At 46.5% G+C, this 17,129-nt stretch overlaps 1 protein-coding gene across 2 annotated transcripts in view; it reads right to left on the bottom strand.

Moving 5' to 3' along the window:
* Myo5c (myosin VC) overlaps window positions 1-17,129 on the bottom strand; it is a 78,182-nt gene that overhangs the window by 45,524 nt on the left and 15,529 nt on the right. For both annotated transcript variants that reach the window (XM_057767867.1, XM_057767868.1), the window contains exons 5-11: window positions 16,496-16,652; window positions 14,935-15,078; window positions 13,831-13,912; window positions 12,417-12,524; window positions 8,836-8,942; window positions 6,761-7,026; window positions 295-376 (exon numbers count right to left, since the gene is read on the bottom strand). In XM_057767867.1, coding sequence (XP_057623850.1) covers window positions 295-376; window positions 6,761-7,026; window positions 8,836-8,942; window positions 12,417-12,524; window positions 13,831-13,912; window positions 14,935-15,078; window positions 16,496-16,652 — 946 coding nt within the window. The remainder of the gene's footprint in view (window positions 1-294; window positions 377-6,760; window positions 7,027-8,835; window positions 8,943-12,416; window positions 12,525-13,830; window positions 13,913-14,934; window positions 15,079-16,495; window positions 16,653-17,129) is intronic.

The raw sequence follows: 17,129 nt of genomic DNA, 5'->3' as shown, positions 1-17,129 counted from the left end.
CACTGGCTATGCAGTCAGTGTGCAAATCCTAAAGTAGCATCCAGGGTGTCAAGTCGGCTTCCCTGGGACCTGGCTAGGTTCCTCCTGGAGGATGAAGGAACCAGGTGACAGATGGGGAGGAAAACTTCACAAGCTGGCTCAACAAAGAAGCTGAGGATGGATGGATAGGATTGCAGTTTCAAGATGCAGCCACAAAGTGGCACAGGAACTCCCTGTATAACTCATCCATCTGGCCACCCATGCATGCATCAGAACTGCCCCTCGCTGGCCCCGGGAAGCCAAAGCGCTACCTACCAGGTTAAACTGCTGCTGTAGCTTTTCATTAGCGTAATTGATGCAGAACTGTTCAAAGCTGTTGACATCAAAGGTCTCAAAACTGAAACACAGTTGGTTGAACAAATTAAAAAGAAAGCAGGCACCGGACCTAGATGTTCATTAGAGTTTAGTAGTCTAACGATTCCGAACGTTAAACTTAGCAGTTTAACGATAGCTTTAAGACGCTATGCTGTCGGCAAGTTTAAACTACTTCAAAGCGGCTGGTCCCAAATAAAATGGCAGCCAGTTGACGACTACCCTTTCCCCACCCTGGTTGTTCCCTGGAAGGAATCTGACTGTACATGATTCACCTTCCCCAAGCCAGGCATCACAGTAGGCCTGTCAAGTCTGTCACACTTGACGTATTGTCTAATCCATACACCAGGGGCGTCAGCATTATGGACCTTGCTCTACAGAATGGGAAATCACTCAGGCAGTGATGCCTGAGCTTCCAGTAGGAGGACACTTCTCTAACCATCCATCCAGGGGACAGGCAGGACAATCCTTCCTTCCCAAGGCTGTCTTTCAGAGTTCCTGGAACAAAACTCGGAGGTCACTTAACAACCCAGCCCAGCAGGAGGTCACACACACATCCCCCCCCCTTGTTTTTAGGCTTTAATGGCTGTCTCCAGGGTTACCTGGGAGTTGTAAACTCAAGAGCCTGGAGCTGCCAGGCAGGAGGCAGCAATGGGGACTGGCTGGTTACTGCCCAGCAGTGAGCCAGCCCCTCAGGTCCTGTGATAGACAGGATTGTCTTAGGAACAGCCTCTCTTAGCTCTTGCCAGCTGTGGCCACGCCTGAATCCAGGCCATTGAGCTGATCCCAAGAGGCTGCAGCAGCGGACACTTGGCTATGGTGTACACTAAGTCCTCCCCCTGGCCAGGTGAGCGCCCTGCTGAGAGGAAGCCTGAAGAGACGCCCACCTTTGCCTGCCCTGCCTCCCTTTGCTCTCACCCTGCCTCAGCGGGAGGATGTTACATGTGAGGGTCAGAGTACAAGGGGCTGCAGCAAATGGTGCTGAAAAGGCAGCTTGAGTCCCTATCCTCCACCCTCCTTGCCCTCTGCGACACACACAGACACACAGAGACATACACACAGACACACACACAGACACACACAGACACACACACAGACACACACAGATACATACACAGACACACACACAGACACACACAGATACTACACAGACACACACAGATACATACACAGACACACATAGAGACATACACAGACACACACACAGACACACAGAGATATACACACAGACAAACACACACAGACACACAGATACATAATGGCACAGACACACAGACAAACACACACACAGAAGCATAACAGCACAGACAGACATACACACACATAGACACACACAGACCACAGATACATCCCCGCACAGACACCCCCTCACACACACACACCTTTATTCCTCACAGAAGTCACCCTGACTCCTTCCTCGCCTCCTTCACCGGTAAAATGAGGTTGCAGAAGGCAAGGACCTTTCATTACACTGTGCCTGCAAGAACTCATTTGTTAGATAAAAGTATAAAATAAGGGGCTAGGAAGATGGCTTCGCAGGTAACACCGTGTACTGTCCTTGCAGGGGAACAGAGTTCAGCCCCCAGTACCCATGTTGGGTGGCTCACAACTGCCTGTTAGCTCCATGCCCGGGGACCTGATGCCCCCTTCTGGACTCTATGGCCATCATCACTCATACTTGCACCAACCTACATCTAGATACACACACATGCATAATTATAAAAAGAAAATAAATCTTTATAAAAATGAAGAATTGTACTCCTAAAGTAAAAAGTCTTATTTTTAATGACAAGTTCAAGAGAATACAACAATCACTTTCCACCTCAATGTAAGAATTTTGAATCAGGCTACTAATTCTTTCCAATTATCTTCAATTTTTTTTCTGGTTACTCATATGTTTCTCGGGATATGATGGTGTAAATAATTTACTAGCCTTTCCCAGCAGCGTATTACTGTTTTCACACTGCTGCTTTGTTTTAACTGTGAGCCATGAGTAGCCACTGAAGATCTACATTAAACAGTAAATCCCCTTAGTAACAGGCATAGGAACAGCTGGCTTTCTACCTGGGTGAAAGTTCAAGGACAGAGCACTGTCCCTTGTCCCTCCACTCTTTTTCTCTGTGGGCAGCAGCAGGAGTGTGAAGGCCCAGGCCCTTCCCTTTAGGTGGAGAAGAGCCCCCAGTTGGTGGAAACCACAATGCCTTTCATGGGACCAATCTTCCAGTGTTCCTCCAAGAAGTTAGGTGTGGTCCTGGGAGAGTGACAGAAACTGGGACCTGAGCAGCCAGCTGCTTGCTAGCAACAGGAAAGCTCCTTGGGTCCCTCTGCAGCAGTTCCCACCCTGCTTCCTATAAGCACCTTTGGCAGGGGCTGGACCCAATATTCAGAAAAGCAGGATGGGGCAGAGAGAAGGATGAGACCAAACTCCAAAGTGGCCCAAACATCATGTTGTTTGAAGAAGGGGTGGGGCGATTGCAGTAGGGGTGGAGTGACTGAAGAAGGGGTGGGGTGATTGAAGTAGGGGTGGAGTGACTGAAGAAGGGGTGGAGTGACTGAAGAAGGGGTGGAGTGACTGAAGAAGGGGTTGGGTGAGCCAGAGCTCTTATCACCCAGGGAAGGACAGGAATGTAGGTGTGTGAGGGCAGGAGACAGGAGGCCAGGCAGACTGGGAGGATGCCAGCCTGCCCTAACCTGCATTTCCCTGGGGTGTTGCAGAAGTATACATGACTCTGCAACTCGTTGGCCTCTAGGGGATGGAAGTAGACCACACCCTCCTGCCAAAGGGCCTAACCATGAACAGTTTAATTTTCCAAGCCTTGGTTGTTACATCTCTAAAGTAGGGGTGTGGTGTGGTAGGTCTTTCTGTACACTGTGAATATATGTTGCTCTCATTGGTTGATAATTAAAGCTGCTTTGACCTATGATAAGGCAGGATAGAGCCAAGTGGGAAGTCCAAGCAGAGATACAGGAGAAGAAGATGGAACCTGGGAGACACCATCCAGTCACCAAGATAGCAACATGCCAGCAGATTGGTAACACCACAGCAATATGGCAATACTTAGATAAATTGAAATGGGTTAAAAGTAAGAGCTAGCTAATAATAAGCCTGAGCCATCAGTCAAACATTTATAATTAATATTAAGCCTCTGAGTGATTATTTGGAAATGACTGTGGGACTGGACAGGATGAAAAGACTCCCATTACAAATGGTGTACCAATGTGAGGCTCTCGAATTACCATGGGGCCCAAGAAAGCTTACAAAAGGATTCTAGAACACATAACAGAGCCAAAACAGCTTTCTAGTTGTGCCTCTATTGCAGGCTGTGGTACAGAGATGCCATGGCATGTAGACTTGAGGATAGCATGGCGGATTCTCACCACGGTACACAGAGGTGTCTCTGGGCTGTGCAGCATGCAGTGTGGTGGATTTAGATTTTGCTCATATGGTCAAAAAAAGCTAAAAGATATGCAGTAAAAGAGGTCCAGATGTTAAAACTTCTAAACAGGTTCCAGTGTGTTTTACAATGTGCATAGGCTTAAGAAAGAAAGAAAATGGGTATAGGAAATTATCAAAATAAATAGTTTTAAAAAATAAAATAAAGTCTTTGAAGAGACAACAAAAATAATATAAAAAAGTCACATAAAGATGGCAAATATACAGGGAGTCTGGATCCTATAAATTATTATGTTGATTTTGAATTTTTTTATGGCTGATAGGCAAGAGACAGCTACTGAGAGTCATGGGATTAAAAGAGAGACTAATAAAATATACCATACTAAATATTTTTAAAACTCCTTAACTTTAAAACAGAAGTTTAAAAATTTATCTATGAAAAGGAACTTAAAAGATGCACTGCTATGGAGAAGTGGTTTGGCTTTTGTTTCCACAGAAAACAAGAAGGTGTGGACTTGTTCCAGGGTAAGAAGGACCAAATTTTATCAAGGGTGACCTCTAGAACCTTGACAGATAATATCTATCAACAAAGATTATAACTGGTCTCCCCAGGACTTGGCCATTACATCAAATTTTCTTAGGGTCCCCATAAGATTATTAGCATCCCCAGTCAACAGAAAGTAGTCTAGAGAACTACACCCAAATTCCCAAAATATTGCTTATAAATATTTATTTTCATTTAGGAGGGGTTGGTTATAAATTGTTACTGGTCACAGTCAATCCCTTTCTAAAGAAGAAAGGAGGATATGATATAGAAATTATGGGGGAAAGGATAGATTATTATGATAAAAGGGGGATAGATTATTGAATCTACTTTAATCTAAAAAACAACTGTTAATCTCAAAATACTTTACATTGGTATGGATTTTGGTTTATTGAAATAAATTTAAGGTCAATTTTATTATACTGTTTGTATATCTCTACTCTTATTTAAGGTATGTTTATTCAGGTCATTTAAAATGTAATATATAATTAAAAATACAGATTCATAGTTTGTCACCTATAATAGTCAAACTTATAGTCATATAGTTAGTTTTTTTTAGATCTAGAAAGATCTATTTCAATCAGATAGGTAATCTTCAAACACTTCAAAGGCCTACATAACATGGCATTTAAAATGTTTTAAGAACTTAGGCTTTTCTCAACAATGAGACATATCTGCTCCTAGCAGCACTAATTACTTCAAAGAGTAATTCATTATGGGAATTGAAGAAACTCATTACTGAGTTTGCCTTCAATGTGGCAAGGCTGGCCATTTGGGCAAGAAACTTGCTTGGACTGCTTGACAATATGCTCTATAAACTGGACATGCAGGACACAAAGGAAAATTATGGCTAAACTTTGCCAAAATAAGGCCAGATGGTCTTGCAGTTCCCTGTTTCACAGAAGAAACAGCCAGACATGCTGCAGGATACTGAGGAAAGCGACTGACAAACTCTGCCAATATAGATGGGAGAGTCCTTCAAATTTCTTGATTCACAAAAATCTGCCAGATACACTAGGCCTGTAGACTGAAGATGGATGCCCCAACATTGCAGAAGAACTTTAAATGACTGTCCAGGCAGTCAGTTGCTTCTGTCATTTCTAGAATTTTGAAAGTTGCTTGCTTGCACTTCCTATTTACTCAGGTAGTATTATATCCTTCTGAGGTCTTTTATGGCATTGAAGACTAGATAGAGTTTTCCTTAGTTATAATAAAACATAAATTCAATATCAAACTTTAGACTCACAAAGATAAAATAGATGATAGAGTATTTTCCTTAATTTTGACAAATACAAATAGACTAAATATTATATCTATAATTCTTGCTTGATAACTGTTTTGTTATATGTGATTTTACTATGTTAAAGTTAAAAATCTTCCTTTTTGATTAGACAGAAAAGGGGAAATGCTATGGGATATCTTTCTGTACACTGTGAATATGTGTTGCTCTCATTGGTTGATTAATAAAGATGCTTTGGGCCGGGCGGTGGTGGCGCACGCTTTTAATCCCAGCACTCAGGAGGCAGAGGCAGGCAGAGCTCTGTGAGTTCGAGGCCAGCCTGGTATACAAGAGCTAGTTCCAGGATCGGAACCAAAAAAGCTACAGAGAAACCCTGTCTCGAAAATTAAAAAAAAAAAAAGATGCTTTGAACTATGGCAAGGCAAAATAGAGCCAGGGAGGAAATCCAAGCAGAGATACAGGAGAAGAGCAGAGTCTGGAGATTCCATCCAGCCACCAAAGGAACGGCATGCTAGCAGACCAGTAATGCCATTGTCACGTGGTACTACTTAAAGTAATAGAAATGGGTTAATTTAGATGTAAGAGCTAGCTAATAATAAGCCTGAGTCATCGGGCAAACATTTATAATTAATATTAAGCCTCTGAGTGATTATTTGGAAACAACTGTGGGACCAGGCAGGACAAAAAGTCTCTGATTACAGAGGTGCTTCCAAGTGACTTGAGAAACCACTTATCACAGGAACTGTTGCCCAGTGAGGTTTGCTGGCCATTATTACTTTAGCATTTATTGTATGTGTATGTATGTACTCATCCATGTGCACACAGGGAGGGCAGAAGTTGATATTAGGAATCTTCCTCTAAAGCTCGCAGCCTTTTTTTTTCTTTTTTTGAGGCAGGGTCTTTATCCCATCAGCTCAGCTATGCTGGCCTTCCTCTGCCTTCCCCAGGCTCCACTGAGCCTGGCCTTTTACATGGGCCTTGGGATCGGAATGCATGTTTGTACAGCAAGCATTTTATCCGTTGAGAAAGCTCCCTAGCCCTTGTTTGTAATTTATTTAATGAACTCTACAGAAAGGACACCATGACCCAAGAGCTGTACTCATCTCTACATGCAACACAGAAAAAAAAATCATCTTCAAATCATGCAAAACAAGTGGAACGAAACAACCTAAAAATAACGGGCATTTGACATTTAAATGAGGAAAGGCAGACACACAGAAGAGAATCTTACCCATAAATGTCCAAAACACCAATAAAAGTGTGCTGCTTGCCTGAGAAGTGCAGTGCCTGGTTGATTCTCTCTACGATGAAGTCGAACAGGTGAGCGTAGATCTTTTTGGCCAGTGCATCCCTGGCATTGATGGCCTGAGGCCTGGTCATGGGCTTTACCACCGTCTCCGAGGCAGTCACGATTTTCCTATTGCATAGCCACTGAGCCACTTTGCCAGTCTCCAGGCCCAAGAGCTCACAGAACACCTTCAGGTGACTGTCATCCTCCTTCAAGAAGCAAACACAAGCCCCATCAGAGCAACCCAGCCATGCAAAGTGAACACTGCCTCATCTAGCCAAGGCCCCTGCACGAGAAGAGGAGCTGTGGGAGATATCCATGCCTTGTGAGTGACAGCAGGCCCCGAATAGGGCAGGAGGCTGTGCAGACTCTCCTGCTGCGGTGATGCCTGAAGACCTGGCTGCTTCACCTGCAGAGACACAGCTGTCCCCTCCCTTCTCCAGCCACACTCTGGTCCGCAGAGGATTGTGTACCAACCCAACACCACCTAATGTAGCCAGGATTCCCCTAGGAGATCTGCCCTGGAAGGTGCCTAGACATTTTCACCAGATGGACCTGGTGGGAGGTCCTAGCCTGAGCTAGCTTCTCAGCTGACACCAGGGCTGGTGGAGGATTCTCCTGATACACAAAATGACTTTTTCTCTTGAGTCTGGACATGAGAGAGGCCTTCTGGCCTGCAGACAGGGGCCAGGGGATGCTATTTACCGTTAGCCAGCATGCACTGCCCCCAGCTCTTGTCACTTGGGTAGGGAATGTGATTCCATGTGACTGAACACCACCCTTCCTCCCAAGGTGGGCAGTAACTCACATAGAGACTGCCCTTTAAATGCTCAGAAAGTGGAAAAAAAAATTCTAAGCCCCAAACGGTCCTTCTACCTCCTCATCACTCCTCGCCCACATCCTTCCGACTGCTACCACACCAACACAACACTTCCTTCCGGCCTTGCCTGACCTCATCTCTGGGTAAGGGATTGGCAGAGCCCTTGTCTAAGAAGAGACCAAACCCTTGATGTAAAAAGACTCTGTTAGAAGGGCTGCTGGGGAGGAGAGGTACAGAGGCAGCAGCCTGCTGACTTAGGAGGAGATAAACGAGTTTGTATGTGTGTACATAAAAGCCAGGACCAATAGTTATAAGACTCAGCGTTTCCAAAGTCTTAACTGGGGCTGGAGAGAAGGTGCAGTGATTAAGAGCACTGGTCGCTCTTCCAGGGAATCCAGTCTGAACCCCAACACCCACAGGACAACTCAGAACTGTCTGCAACTCTAGTTCCAGGGGATCTGACACCCTAGTGGCCTCCTGGGGCACCAAGCATGCATGGGGTGCACAGACACACATGCAGGCAAAGCACTCGTACACATAAAATAAAAATAAATAAACCCTTTGTTTGTTTAAGTCTTAGAATTCTTCTCTAAGATCCTGCCTCCATGGTAAACCCGGTGCGACAGAGCTCAGTGTGGCCATGTTTGTTGGGTGGGAACCATGTTTGCTCTATGGGAGCCATAACCACATTATATTCAGCTCTTCCAATATCCCAGTCATTTAGGACTGGAAAACTCTGTGAGGTCTGGACACTGGTGGAGGGAGGGACAGTGTATGTGAGAGGTGAAGGAGGGACAGAAGTACATCTGGATCATCTGGTCACCGAGAGAATGGGAGAGTCGTAAGGAGGAGGGAAACCCATTGCCTAGCCTCAGCCTAGGGTAGCTTCCCTACTCTCTCCACATCACCCCTCCCGTGAGGTCAGGGCTTCTTGTTTGGTTGATGCTGTTTCACATAGCTTATATCCTGACACATGGTAGGCTTCACAGATGGTTGTGGAATAAAAGAACACATTGAGTGCGCACGCACGCACTGCGCCAAGGGAGTAAGATAACCCCTGAAAAGCTTTCTTCCTCCTTCCTGCTAAACCAGTCTGCCTAGCAGGTCCGACCACGGCTGGTGCTCATCCATGAAGGCAAACGAACGCTGTGCCACTGACCTTCACACCCAGGAAGGGCAAAGTGAACATGACTCTTACACTGACTGAAGACCTCTCGTTGCTCATGGTGGTGACCTGCACATTACCCAGATGTAGGATGGCAGCGAGAATCTTGAAAACATCCATCTGAAAATCTTCCTTGAACCCTGAAAGCAATCATTTCCCCTGTCAGGTCACTGCCATTCTTCTATGCCCACAATACAGCACCTGGATTCTTCCCAGACACCCCAGTTCTGGTCCAAGAGCTGAGACAGGGGTGTGAAGTGGGCTGGTCATGGAGCAGGGGTGTGAAGTGGGCTGGTCATGGGGCAGGGGTGTGAAGTGGGCATAGAGACAAGCTGTTCCCAGTTCCTCCCCTATATTCAAATGCTGTAGCCAGTGGGGCTTCCTCTCTCCTGGGAATGCAATGTATTTCTGTGGCTGAGGGTAGAGTTCAGCTGGAAGAGTGTTTTTGCCTAGCATGCAGGGGGCCTGGGCTTGGTTCCCAGCATCACATAGACCAGATGTGGTGGAACAGTCCTGTAATTCAGGGGGTAGAGACAGGAGGCTTAGAAGTTCAAGACCACCCTACATAGCAAGTCTGAGGCCAGACTGGGTTACTAGAGACCCCATCTCAAAGAAAGACAACAAACCTCAGAACAAAACAGCAATGAAAATAAAACCAACTCCTATCTAAGGAGCTGTTTAAGTCAGGTTCCAAGGAGACTAGACTTTGGTGTATTTTATACATTTAATTTAAAAGATTTGCTTTTTTTTTTTTTTTTTTTTTGGTTTTTCGAGACAGGGTTTCTCTGTGGCTTTGGAGCCTGTCCTGGAACTAGCTCTGTAGACCAGGCTGGTCTCGAACTCACAGAGATCCGCCTGCCTCTGCCTCCCGAGTGCTGGGATTAAAGGCGTGCGCCACCATCGCCCGGCAAAAGATTTGCTTTTCTCTTTGCTCATGAATTCCCAGAATCCTCCTTAAGGTGAAACAATGGAAGGATTCCATTTGCCCCCAGTCCCCATAGACCAATCACTGTGGATCAAGGCAAAGGGCTCTTGTCTCTGGCTGGGTCTGCTTAAGAGAGAGCTTTAGAAGGAGATAAAGGAGGAGGAGGAAGGACAGGAAGAGGAACAGGAGAAGGAGGGGAAAGAGAAGCAAAGTTTGGTGGAGGATGCTCTGTGCATGGCTGTGTGACCTCACAGAGGTTTCTGTTCCTGGCCTGGCGCTGAGTTTCCCTTAGTCTCCTTCCAGGCTCATAGAACAACACTAAGTCTGGACAGGTAGATGCAAGGAACAGTTCTGCCACTCTTCCTACATCCCTGCTGTCCGTGGTGGTTTCCCAGACCTCATCCACATTCTCTGTGTTGGTCCTTTTAGACATGAACTCTCACTTTCTGGTCCTGTCTTGACATTGCCATATAACATCCCTGGGATCCTGACTGATTCATGTGGATATACATAGGGGGAACTGGCTCATTTCTTGGTGCCGAAAATAAACCAAGCCAGCTGCTAGGAGGATCATGTGTCTAGCTGCCAGTAGTAGAGTGGGCTGTGCTGGTCAGGATGCAGCCATGCGTGTTTGTGGCAATCTGTGAGCATGGGGAGATGCTGGGGCCCTCCCATCACTGTCCAAGACCCTGGTCCATGCCGGGGAGAGAGCAGAATGGAGACCAGCACCATCCCTGCTACCCGGCAGAACACTAGGCTGAATGCCAGAGAAGAGCAGCTGATGCCACCTAAGCTTTCTGTGGAAGAAACCTGGGGGTCTGGATCATCAAGGAGGTCAGATTCCTAAACAATCTCAAGACCCAGCAAATCTTCTCTACTTCGTCACCCAGGTGCAGAACGAGGCTATGAGTTGGCCCATCCTAAATCCACCCCATCTATGATCTGCTGGAGCTTGTGAAGGGACAGGTCGGGCAGACCCAAAGCTCCAGGATCTCCATGACACAGGACAACAACAGGAAATCTAAGAGGAGTCCCCGTGAGGGCCCAGTATCGATGGTGACGCAGAAACCAAAGGCCTCGAACCAGACCAATGATTCTTTGCAATGAACACTTGCAAGTAAAAGATTTATGAACTAAGGTGTATGGTGTGTGACTGACTCATTACACATTACAGCTGCATGAAGAGAATTTTCCTTTCTCTCTCTCTCTCTCTCTTTCTTTTCTCTTTCTTTTTTTCTTTTTTTCTTTCTTTCTTTCTTTCTTTCTTTCTTTCTTTCTTTCTTTCTTTCTTTCTTTCTTTCTTTTTCTGAGACAGGGTTTCTCTGTGCCCTGGCTGTCCTGGAACTAGCCTCGAACTCACAGAGATCCACCTGCCTCTGCTGGGATTAAAGTCATGCACCACCACTGCTCCCCCTCTTTATATTCGCCTAAATTTTATTTTGTTTTATTCTGAGGGGAGACTTCAGGGGCAGAGGGCAGATATGAAGAGACAGGGAGATGAATGGACCAAGATGCATGATGTGAAAGACACAAAGAATAAATAAAAAGAAAGTAAAATATACAAAAATTCTCTGCTTCAAAGATGAATGATACCAGACCATAAATACACAGAGGATTTCTGCTCACTGGGTCTGGGATTTGAATGACAGGTGAGCCTGGAAAACCTGCATGTGGTTGATGTGACAGATGAAGCATAAATGGCTGAGAAAAGCAGAGGAAATGACAGAGCCTGGAGCACACTGCTGGCATTTTGTCATCTTTAACCAAATCTCTTTGACCAGGCCTTTCAGAGACAAAAACGTGCAGCCTCACTAGCACGGCCAGTGAAGGAACTGTAAACCTCAGTAAGTCAGGATCTTTGCCGAGACAAAGTCACTCCAACATCAGACACCAGGGAGTGAGTGTGCCAGGTCCCGTCCCTGGAGCCTGAAGTGTGGGCTTGTTGCAGAGACCAAGGGCCACAACAACAGCCAGGGCAAGGATCTCTGCAGGAAAGGGAGGGAGGGTCTGCAGAATGGCAGAAATGGCGGCCACTATCTATATCTATATCTGTATGTTTGACAAGGCAGTGCCCAAGCAGTTTGAGGACAGAGCAACCAGTAGGCAGCAGCCCTGAGTAGCAAGCTTATTGGAAACAGCAGATTCCATCCCAGTCACTGGCGGAGGCTTTCGACGATGCCTCACAGTCCAGTGGTGGCCCTGGCCATTAGCAGCCCTAACAGGTGACAGATTAATGTTCTTCGCTTCTCTGTACAATGTTGGGAACCATGTCTATGACTCTAGGCCAATGTGCAGGGCTGGCAGTGGATAGAAGCAAGCCAGTGTCCCCCGACCATGTTCTTTCTTTTGAAATTTTATTTATTTTATGTGTGTGAGTGTTGGCCTCCATGGATGGAAGGGCACTCATATTTTTGGTTGTGAGCCTAGCCTTTAATGGCTGAGCCACCTCTCCAGTCCGGAAGTGCACTCTTGAGTGCCTTGCATCCTCAGAGTTCAGAAGGCAAATCTCATTCCTTGGAACTGGAGTTAGAGGTGGTTGTGAGCTGCCAACTGGGTGCTAGGAAGCAAACCTGGGTCTTCTGGAGGTGCAACCAGTGCTCTTAACCACTGAGCCATCTCTCCAGCTCCCCAGCTGTGTTCTTACATGCCCTGAGAGTGTGTACTTCTCGGCCAGCATGAAGTTCCTTACCCAGTAGTGTGAAGGTCTTCTGAGTCTCCACCATGTCTGCTCTGTCATTCACACCTTCAATGACAGTGTTCCCTCCCATTCCTGTGTAGTTGAACTCTTCGGCACTCCCTGGGACAGAAAAGGACAATTAATTCTACCCACAACTCAGAATTCTGGACATACATGGCTATCGGAAATAAGGAAAGGTCAGGCATGGTGGCTTTCCCCCACTTCGCAGAGCTAAGTCCAAGGCTGGCCTGGGCTACATCATAAAATCCTGTCTGAGAGAGGGAGAAAGATGGGAGTGGGGAGAAGGAAGGGACAGGAAAGGAAGTTCATACTTAATGGGCACTATCAAGCACTTTACGAGTCTGTTGTAAAAAACAGAAGCCGAGAATCAGGAAGATGAAGGCCTCATTCAGGGTCCCGCATTTCCAGCAAGGCAGGGGTATAAAAGCGGGGCCAAGTGTAAAACCCTTGTTTTAATCCCTAACTCTCCTGCTTCCATCTCTCCTGGGATTATAGACATATATATACCAGTCTGCTATAAGCTGGGGATTGGACCTGGGGCTCCATGCATGCTCGGAGGGCACTCGACTGAGAAACACTGGGTGCTCCTCCAGAGGACCCAGACTCAATTCCCAGCACCCATATGGCAGCTTACACCTGTCTGTAACTCCAGTTCCAAGGCTTCTGACAGCCTCAAGCAGACATACATGCAAACCACCAATGCACATTAAATAAAAAATAAATTATTAAAAAATAATATTATATATATCCTGAACCTTTTCTCTTTTCATTCTTCCTTTCCTTTTTTGGAGGGGTGGAGAAATATTTTATTATGTAGTCCTAGGTAGCCTATAAATTGCTATGTAGACCAGGTTAGTCTTGAACGTGTAGTAATCCTCCTGCCTCTGCTTTTTGAATGTTGAGACTATCAATGTATGGTGTCACATTTCCTTCCTTCCTTCCTTCCTTCCTTCCTTCCTTCCTTCCTTCCTTCCTTCCTTCCTTCCTTCCTCCCTCCCTCCCTCCCTCCCTCCCTCCCTCCCTTCCCTCCCCTCCCCACCCCTCCCCTCCCCTCCCTTCCCTTCCCTTTTGGTTCTTCCTTCCTTTCTTTCTTTTTTTTGTTTGTTTTTCGAGACAGGTTTTTTTTTTGTGTGTGTGTGTGTAGTCCTGGCTGTTCTGGAACTCACTATGAAGATCAGGTTGGCCTTGAACACACAGAGATCAGCCTGCCTCTGCCTCCCGAGTGCTGGGATTAAAGGCTTGTGCCACCACCGCCTGGCCCAACTGATTTTCTTAATACATTCATTTCAGCCCTAAAGCCCACCCTATGTTTGTAGAGAAAATGGTTTTTTAAGTTGTGTGCTAATAAACTAAGAATTTAAATGCCTTCAGAGATGAACCCTTTCTTCCGCCACCCGCCACATACTTAGCTTAAGATGCGCAAACTCCGGCTGCTGCGCACATGCACAGAGCTGATAGAAGATGTGGTAATTCCGTTCATTTTCTGCCTGCAAAAGAGAGAAGAGGTCCTGGATGTACTAACCCCGTAACTGACAAAAAATGCCAGGAAGGGTCCCAAATGCACCAACCCCTTCACTGCTGAAAACGCCAGGGAAGGTTCCAAATGCACCAACTCTTTAATTGACAAAAAAACAAAAAACAAACAAACAAAAAAAACCCACCAGGGAAGGTTCGGAATGCACCAATCCCTTAACTGACAAAAACGCCAGGGTTTTCACTTGTGGCCCCTAGATGCCAGGCTGGCTGGCTGATTCCCTGGGGATGGACACGGTTTCCTACGGCCAGCTCACAGCTGGCAGTCACTGAGTAAGAACTGGGGGCATGATCTTCAAGCTGATGGTCTGGAAAACATGGTTAAATGAAAATACCCCATGCTAAGGAACAGTGTGATTTTTATGAGCAGAAACTTCTGAGATGCCATTGGGCTGCTCAAGCTTCCTGTTGCTCTGGCCGATGTGTTTAAGAAGTTTCTCCATTTTACTCATAGAAAAGCCTTTCTCCCTCCCTGTCCCCACTTACAGCTCTAATCCTCTCTCTCACTAACAGCAAAGCCAGGCTGGCAGCTCTGCCTGCTTCAGTGTTTGTATTCGAGAAAGATACTCTTGCCTTTGAACTTTAAGGGTTTTCTTTTTTTCTCAAGTTTAAAAAAAAACCAGCACCTTTATTCTCAATTCTACAACTCACGAGATTCTATCTATGTATCAACGTTGCTTTTAAGAAAAAGAACAAGTTGGGCAGTGGCACACTCCTTTAATTCTCAGCACTTGCGAGGCAGAGGCAGGGGAATCTCTATGAGTTTAAGTCCAGACTGCTCTACAGAGCAAGTTCCAGGACAGCCAGGGCTGTACGGAGAAACCCTGTCTTGAAAACAAGAGAACAGATCAAGAACCCAAAGGGTAAAGGTACCAAACTTGTGTTTTCAGGTCGCACGTTTCACTGCTTGTCTGAGTCTATGCACGTAAGCAGTGTTTTTAGCTGGGAACAGGGGACTTAATACTTTTATTCTTACCTGAAAGACAACTCTGGACTTCTCCAGGAGGTATGTTCTCATGTTGGCACCAATGATCTGACTTCTCTCATCAAAGCTGATTTCCGTGTATTTCCCGAACCGACTGCTGTTGTCATTGCGGGTAGTCTTGGCATTTCCGACCGCCTAGAACAAGGGGTTCTAATTACAGGAGTGCTAATCACTGACAATCCTATCTCAAGCACGGAGACTGGTCAGGTTGTGGAGGGACCAGGGGCTGGGGAAGTCTGGAGGAATACGGATTCTGGGCTTCACCGTCCTGCGGTCCATTTCCACTTTCCATAGATGTCCATAAACGTTAGCTTCTTTCTCCATGTCTTCCTCTACTTGTGATATGGGAACTAATTGCTGTTGTGGACTGAATGTTTCCTCCCACATCCACATGATTCCTTGAAAAATTACTTTGTGTATGTGTGTGTGCACATGCACACACATGTGTGGAAGTCAGAGGACGTTCTCTACCATGTGCGTCCCGAGACTGAACTCATACATCTGCTGTGTACCTACTGTGAGTCAGGGGCTTGGTCAGCAAGAGGGAACTAGCTGATGTGGTCCCACCTTCATGGAGCTTCTAGTCTGGTGGGGATACAAACCTTAAATAGCTCTACAGTCATTCGCTGGGCAGTTCACAGGACCCTTCCTCTGGCCTGCCTTCCTGTTGCTGTTATAGATGGTGACTGATGTCTCCACGTGCCAGTCTGTGCCTCTAGCTGTGCACCTAAGGCTCGCTCAGTTCCCTCTCTCTCTCTCTCTAGGTAAGGTTCTTTCATTGAAAGACATGCTTCTATTAGCACAGAACCCTGATCTTAAAGGCCAGGCCTTACTTATTTCCATTATGTTGGATACTGCCCCACAATGGCTTAAACGAAGCAGGCAGTGGAAGTCCCTGAAGGTTCTGATTTGGAAGATAGGGAAGAGGGCTCTGGGAGGGTCGGGGGGTCACAGGTCGCATTGCCAGGGCCATTCTCTGCAATCCTGTTCTCACTTTGTAAGGTATACAGCGTTGGCCTTGGGGTCCCTTCCCCGTGCAATCTAGGTCTCTCTTCTCTCACAGGGCGGTCTGCTCATCCTGAGGTGCTCTGTGTGACTTTGCCCCACTGGAGAAGGGAGCAAGAGTCTGAACGTAGCTAGCATATGCCCAGGTGTAAGCCGTCAGGACTCTATGACCAACTTTAGACTTCCAAAGCGCAAACAGTTCCCTCCCAAGACTCTAGACGGAATAACAACCGCGTGAGAATGGATGGCTTGGCTGCTGACTGGAGGGCACTCAGAGCGCTGTGACCGGGGAGTGCCCCGGGATGTCAGCACGTGCTTGGGGTCTTCGGATCTGCTGACTCAATGCCCAGTGCTGCAGGCAGAGAGCACCTTGGCAGTCACCACTCTGCCTCACCTCCTCCACCCTTACCACAGAATCCGTATTCTGCTCCTTGCACACTCACTTCTTTGGTCTTTAGAGGCAGGGAGTTATATCAGTAAGCACAGCTCACTACAGAGCTACCCCCTACCCGAGCCTCCAGCCCTTAGTAACTCCTGCAGTGCCCACCTCAGTAATGGGGTTGGACGCCAGGACTTTGTCCTCCACGTGGGCGTTGCTGCTGGATTTACTGACAGTGGCAAAGTACCTCATGGCATAGCGGGCAGACACAGTCTTCCCAGCTCCCGACTCCCCACTCACGATTATGGATTGGTTTCTGTTGTTCCTAAAACCAACACACGAGAGATGCACTGAGATATGCTGAGAAACATTAATCTTTCTCTATTAAGAAGGCGGTATAGTTTAAGGCCAGTCTGGGCAACACAGCAAGATCTGTCTCTGAAAAAGAAGAGAGTAGGGGTGGAGACGGAGCTCAGCCAGGACTGCACTTGCCTAGCATGCAGGAAGCCCTGGGTTTGACCCTCAGCTCCCTATAAACCAGGGCAGGGTGCCATACTGAGGAAGCAGGAGCAGGAGAATTTCAAGTTCAAGGTCACCTTCAGCTATATAGGATGTTAGCGGCCAACCTGGGCTACAGGAGGTCTTGTCTCAAATAAAAGAAAACAGATAACAACAAAAACAAATCAATGCAAAATGAAAGGCCCTATCTGTCTGCCTGTCTACCTAATTTAGAAAAAGGTCTGGCAAACTGGAAGACAGGGAACTGTCTCACAGATTTAAATATTTAATGAACTTCCTTTTT

Source organism: Chionomys nivalis, chromosome 4 (genome assembly GCF_950005125.1).
Source record: "Chionomys nivalis chromosome 4, mChiNiv1.1, whole genome shotgun sequence".
NCBI lineage: Eukaryota > Metazoa > Chordata > Mammalia > Rodentia > Cricetidae > Chionomys > Chionomys nivalis.
Note: the sequence above shows the minus strand (reverse complement) of the source record. Positions and strands in the feature narration are given on the sequence as shown.